The 6,000-nt window shown below is 45.4% G+C and overlaps 1 protein-coding gene across 3 annotated transcripts in view; it reads left to right on the top strand.

The window, feature by feature from the left end:
• The first annotated feature begins 2,709 nt into the window (after positions 1 to 2,709).
• CTDSPL (CTD small phosphatase like) overlaps positions 2,710 to 6,000 on the top strand; it is a 404,110-nt gene continuing 400,819 nt past the window's right edge. The window contains exon 1 of one of the 3 annotated variants that reach the window (XM_069647693.1): positions 2,710 to 3,503. In XM_069647693.1, the coding sequence (XP_069503794.1) occupies positions 3,428 to 3,503 (76 nt within the window). In that variant the 5' untranslated portion in view covers positions 2,710 to 3,427. The remainder of the gene's footprint in view (positions 3,504 to 6,000) is intronic. The other 2 variants (XM_069647692.1, XM_069647694.1) reach the window with 2 other exon arrangements.

Raw genomic sequence — 6,000 nt, 5'->3', positions numbered from 1 at the left:
CCCCATAGGAACCATCTTTATTCACATGTGTTACACAGCACCATCAGTGCAGTGACACAAGGGTGTCGTAGCGACCCCCCAAACATAGACGCCATACCCTGGGACTGACTCCTGTCCTCCAGGGCATGTAAAGTCCCCATTGACTTTACTAGTCATATCCTATGAACTATACCAGAACAACCCATCTTACTATGGAGGTACTGGAAGGGGTTAATAGTTTTTCCTCTATGTTCATGTTCGAGAGTGTACCCTACAGTACCCCTCTCAAAGGTTTCTGGCTGGTGGCAGTAGTTACTACCATAAATATTTGACCGCGAATATTTCCCTTTGGGATTTTCCCATTGTTCGAAGCTACCACTTTTTCTGACAGCCTCTAACATACCGCTGGTGCATTTTAATATTAACTTTGCTCCGGTGGGTTTTATTTGCCAGAACTTTAATATAACTTCTTTCTTGTGTCTTTCTCTACAATCCTAACCCAGGTCGGGGATCCTTTGTTTGTCCGTTTGGCGGGATTCTGCCCAGAAGCCCTCCTTCCGGCGCCACGGAGTCTGGGGTGGGTCCATTGTGTGGAGGGGAAGTAGGACCCCTGGACAGGGTTGTCTCAGCAACCCATGTCGCACTCTATACTGATAGGCTGGAGGGTCTCCCGCCAAGATGACCACTCCACTGTGTGAGTGACAGCTAGGTTGTATGAATGGAAATCTTTTTGCATAAAAGCAGGGTCCTAAGGACTGGAAGAGCAAGACGTTGCCACTGGAACTAAGAAGCCGAAGAGGAGAGAAGCCAAAGACATCTGCAATGACTGAACCACAGGTGAAGCCCTGCTGCATCGTCTCACCACTTTTCTCCACACAACGAGAGAAGATCTTCACCTGCAAGAGCCTTCTTCCCTTGAGCTGGTGGGGCCAACCAGTTTGCCAATCACCTTCCCGGACCTGCCTTGGTCGAATCTCCCGTACCCTATACTCGGAGGCCGGATAGCCAGGCACCAGTCCACCCGGGCTGCGATTTAAAGCAGCGTACCTTTTATTCATCGGGTAGCACTGCAGCTGCTTTCATCCCTGGGTAGTGCAGTAACTCGTACCTTCCTCCATGACGAGAGCATCTCTTCCTCTGCTGGATCACCCGAACTGCAGGAACTACCAGGAACAACCGCCACCGCAGGAGCCACTTCTTCATACTAAGGTAGATTGTTCCGCCAGGCCACCCTTTCTTCGCGGTAGTGCTAAAGGTGTTTTAAATCCTTTCCCTACCTGTTGGGTTGGCCGCCCCTCTCTCTTAACATTGTCTTTTCGACCTTTGCAACCACCTTTTAAACTATTGTTAACCAAAGACTTGACTGCAGCTACAAGAACATTTTGCTCCTGGGCCCTTGCCCTGTACCAGTAACTCTGGCACAGGTCTAGTGACACTGGTCACATTTGTTAGATCTGCCTTCTCGAGATTGATTCTCCATTCGAACTGTATGGTGCACCCCTTTCTTATAATCACTCTTTTTCTTCCCACTGCATAATCATTGTGAAATGCCATTTTGCTCAGTTTTGCTTATACTGATGCACTGTCTTGCTGAACTGGTTCACAACTGATGGGAAGCGTTGTTAGGGTGTATAAGAACATATTTCTGAATAACTTGTGCTTTCTCTCCCTTGTGAGGAATTGTTAGAGGATCCCTTGTGTGTAGTTTTCATTGTGCTGTTTTGCTCAGTTTTCACTCTGGTTCACTTGGTCTACAATTCATACACGGAATGTGTATATTTTTCATTGACTTAATTTAACTTGCTTGATACTTGTGATATATGTGTTTTATTAGAATTGTATAAAATAAATATATATATACTTTTTAACTACAAAGCTTTGGCCAGTGTTTCCTTGTTCCATAGTCTAATGGGCCTAATGTGTAAACCCTGAATACTGCTCATCTCCCTCTTGAGATAAGTCTGATTGCTTAGCCACAGCTACAAACTAAATCTTTGTGGTAGAGACTGATACCAAAGGGGATTTATTACTCTCACCTGTAGTCCTAATCTGGTGTAGTGCTCCCTAAGGGAACTGCACTGGATTCTGCCTAACAGCGGGTGAGTCCGCTGTTTACAAGGCGGGTGACACCCGCCAAAAGCGTGCGAGTTGAGGGCTATGCCTACTACAAAGAACTGGGACCACTGCAGGTTCTAATGGGAACATAATCCTGTAACATATGCCTAAGCGCCTAGATACCTTAGGGTTAGGCTGAGCTATACAAATAATAAACTAAACACTGAGACAGTGCCAGCAAAACTAGGACATCTGGTCACCCTCCATGTATGCCAAAACCAAGCCCCTTATTCTACCCACTATTAAACCAAACACACTCATCACATGTTAAACACCACCATCCACTGTTCGTGCACTTTTCCTTTTCTTAGCACTCCATACCTTTCATTTTTTAATAGATTAAAATGATGTTTAAAGTAAATGTAATTTTCCATTCCCCCATTTCCATCTGGTGTCTTGCTGGAAGTGTCACGGTACCCTCAAAATGTCCATCTTAATCTCAGCCCCCCCCCAAAACCACGCAGATTCCGGTTGCTCTGGTAGCCGATTCGAAGCCAACCAGGTACCCGCACACGAACATCCCTCGCGAAAATCACAACGATGACGTCTGACGTTACGTGCATGGTCGGAACGAAACGTGCCCAAAGTCACGTGGAGATGAGTAGGCGGTGCGTTGCTATGGTCCGTTTCTCGGATGGGAACTAGACACTACCATAGAGTGACCCGCTGGGAGCCCCGTGGGAGGAGCCCAAGCCGTGCAGGGCTGAATGCTCGCTGACAGCCGTGACCTGGAAGGTGATCAGCACTGACCGGAGCAACGCAACCAAGGAGGAGAAACGGACTGCAATAATTGGACCTGCGGTCGGAGGGGAGTCGCAGCGCCTTGTATTATAGCCCAGTCAAGGAAAGTTGTTGGATTGGACATCACAGGAGATTAACGAGAAAAAATACAACATTTATACAAGACTTAAGTGACTTCTCAGACGTAATTGTGGGGACAACCTGAGCTGGGCTGGAAACGGGCTGTCTTCCCCTTAAAAGCGCAGACGGGGAATACGCTGGCCTTGCTACCCTGCTGTAGGAGTATTCGGGACACCTCTATTTTATTTTTTTGTACCCAAGAGTTCCTTTGTTTGCCAATTTCTCTTTTGCTACGTCTGCTCGTTTTGGCTGCTGCCCTGTTTATGGACAGCAGCCTGTGCTACTCTGCCTTGCACCGATTTCTTGCCTCTTCTCGCTCGGAATTCATGCTGAAGAAAAGAAAGCAAGGGCCTTCTTGCATGTTCTTGGATGTGACCAGAGACGACTTACTGAAACATTTCTGTATTGCGTACGGATTGGAGGGCTTGATTGAGGACTGCATCTTGACGGAGGGTGTGATAGATTCGTTTCCATGGACAACACGTCCATCATCACCCAGGTCACTAACCCAAAAGAGGAGGAAATTATATCCTGCACACAGGATAAAGGTACGTTTATTTACATGATGTGACATACATTATGTTTGAGCTTTTGCGCGCGACTTTCCCCATGGATCACCCCCGTAAGTCGCCTTCTCAGATGCCGCTATGGGTGCCGTTGGCAGGAGTCCTTTTTTTATTTGTTAGTGGCTGTTAATTTCTAACAGAGGGATCTTCTATTTTAGCGCAACCCTTGACACATCTCTTGGGATTTAATCAAATCCTATTTTTGGGCCCCCAGTTTTGGTAATTGTAACTATGCGTAGTGATTTGCAATCGATATTTAGCAGCACACATCCAATAACCAAGGAGTTGGATTTCTTGTTCATGGATGTGTGCCATTGTAGTTTCTCACATGCCATATATTATCCTCTGGTAAAACTGTTTGGAAACTGTATCTATGCACATGAGTTTGGGGTTGGCTTTGAAATTAGTTGGCAATACGTACCAAAGCCTGGCTTTCTCATGAGTTTATACACCAATATGGCTATTTCGGGCCAGGGATTCAAATGGAAACTGTATAGGCTAGGTAGGGTACTTGTACAGTTTCAGCGAATACAAGGTATTTTGCACTCTATATACACTATGCCAAAATACCTTCAACTCTCTCTTCCTAAATATCTTCCTTCTCGAGCTCTTCGCTCATCGGCATCCAACTGCCTCAGGGTCAGCCGCTTCTCCAAGCAACGAGTTGGGGGTAGATCTCTCTCCGCGGCAGGGGCCTCCCTCTGGAACAGCCTTCCTGCATCCCTGAAACTTGAGGAGAACCATCTCTGGTTCCGGAAGCACCTCAAAACCTTCCTCTTTGCTTCTGCTTTCTCTCCCCCTCTCCCCTGCTAAATTCCTTACTGAAACTACACTGATTCTGCAACTGGGCCACTCTCACCGATCTCGGTCCTTGGCCCCGCCACTCTCCCCTTGCATTGCCTCCCTGGCAACCCCTGCACTGCGGGACTGTCTCTGTATCCCTACAGCCCCCCTTCCCAGCACTTGTCTGCACTTACCTTGCACTTGCAACCAGCTGGCCCGTATTATTTATCTTGTTATTCTTCTACCCCTGTACTGCACTTTCCCCTCTCCCTTTCCCTTTGTACTTTTCCCTTCCCCTCTACCCTTGCGCGATCTGAATGAGACCTGGCCTAGTAGGATCGTTGTCTGTCTTCACTTTGTTCCCCCCTCCCTGCCTAGTCGCGCCTTGAAACACTTGTGTATAGGCGCGTCACAAATGCCATATCATATCATAACAGTAGTTTTAATTCTTGGCAACTCCTTTTTGGTTATTAACAGTAGATTTTATTTTAATTTATACTTTATTTGTTACCAGAAAATGCAAATGTCCGGTAACGGCACATCAGAGCTCTTTTGGCCGATGCTGGCGGATGCCACAACATATTAATGGAGCAATAGCAATACAGGTGTTTATCACGCGGCTAACATCTCCAGATGTCTGTTATTCTTTATTTGTCTTTGTTAAGGGAGTAGCAGTGACCCCATTTTTAAAGTGAACAGTCGCTGCTATTGCTTTTCTTAAGCAATACACAGAGATCTGTCATTTTTACATGCTACTTCTTAAAACCTCACTTAATGCAAGATTAATCATTGGGTTACTTCTCCCAAACCTCCAACGCCTCCCTCAGTTGCAGGTAGCCTAAACTAAGTAGATGCTATAGTCCTTTTAAGGATCGCTCCCTCCACTTCTGCTTTTTTTGATTACTGCAAATTCTGGAAAGTATTCTCCCACCTATATGCACAATATAAATAATACAAACACACACAATTGCAGGTACAACTAGCCTGGGAAAGTGCTCGTGGGCCCCTTTTCATAACTATGGTTTTAACTGGATTATTCCTTTAGCAGTGGTCTTATTTTAGGCAACCAATGTGGGCTGATTGTGACCACACCATCTCAAAAAGATCATTGCAAAATGCATACACACTGATTGTTGGGCTGAATTGAAATTCGATGAATCATGAATTTGGCTGAAATTTTTATGGTTTTGGCTGTGCTCACAGAGGTGTATTTCATTTGAAGTACCTGTCTGCTCTGTCCTAATTTCAAAGCAAACTCGTGGTCTATTTACTGTAGGCAGTGTTGATTGGAGCATCTTTGTTGAGGTTGAATGTATTTATAGTATTAAACCGCACACTGTGGTGGTGGTGTTGGGGGACGGGGTGGTCGTAAATTGATTTTACTGAACAAAAAGGTAGTGAAGAATTTGCATCCAAATTCTGAATGCTAAAATTCCATCAGCTAATTATGGGTCTCTGTGTAATCCTCAATGTGCAAGGATATTGAACAGAATGCATTTCCACACAAAAGATACATTTTTCCTTTGCAATAACCAGAAATAACACAAAAAAGACTCTGGGGAAAATTTTTATAAGGCCCTGAGATTCATCCCCATAGCACGGCTTATGACAGTTTCAAAACTAAAGAATCTCATGGCTTCCATGTTGTCCCTCCCTAAGGACGATGCACACCACTCATTTGATTACCTTAGCAAAC

Source organism: Ambystoma mexicanum, chromosome 2q (genome assembly GCF_040938575.1).
Source record: "Ambystoma mexicanum isolate Mex_15411 chromosome 2q, UKY_AmexF1_1, whole genome shotgun sequence".
In the NCBI taxonomy this organism is placed as follows: Eukaryota; Metazoa; Chordata; class Amphibia; order Caudata; family Ambystomatidae; genus Ambystoma; species Ambystoma mexicanum.
This window is presented reverse-complemented; position numbering and strand designations above follow the sequence as displayed.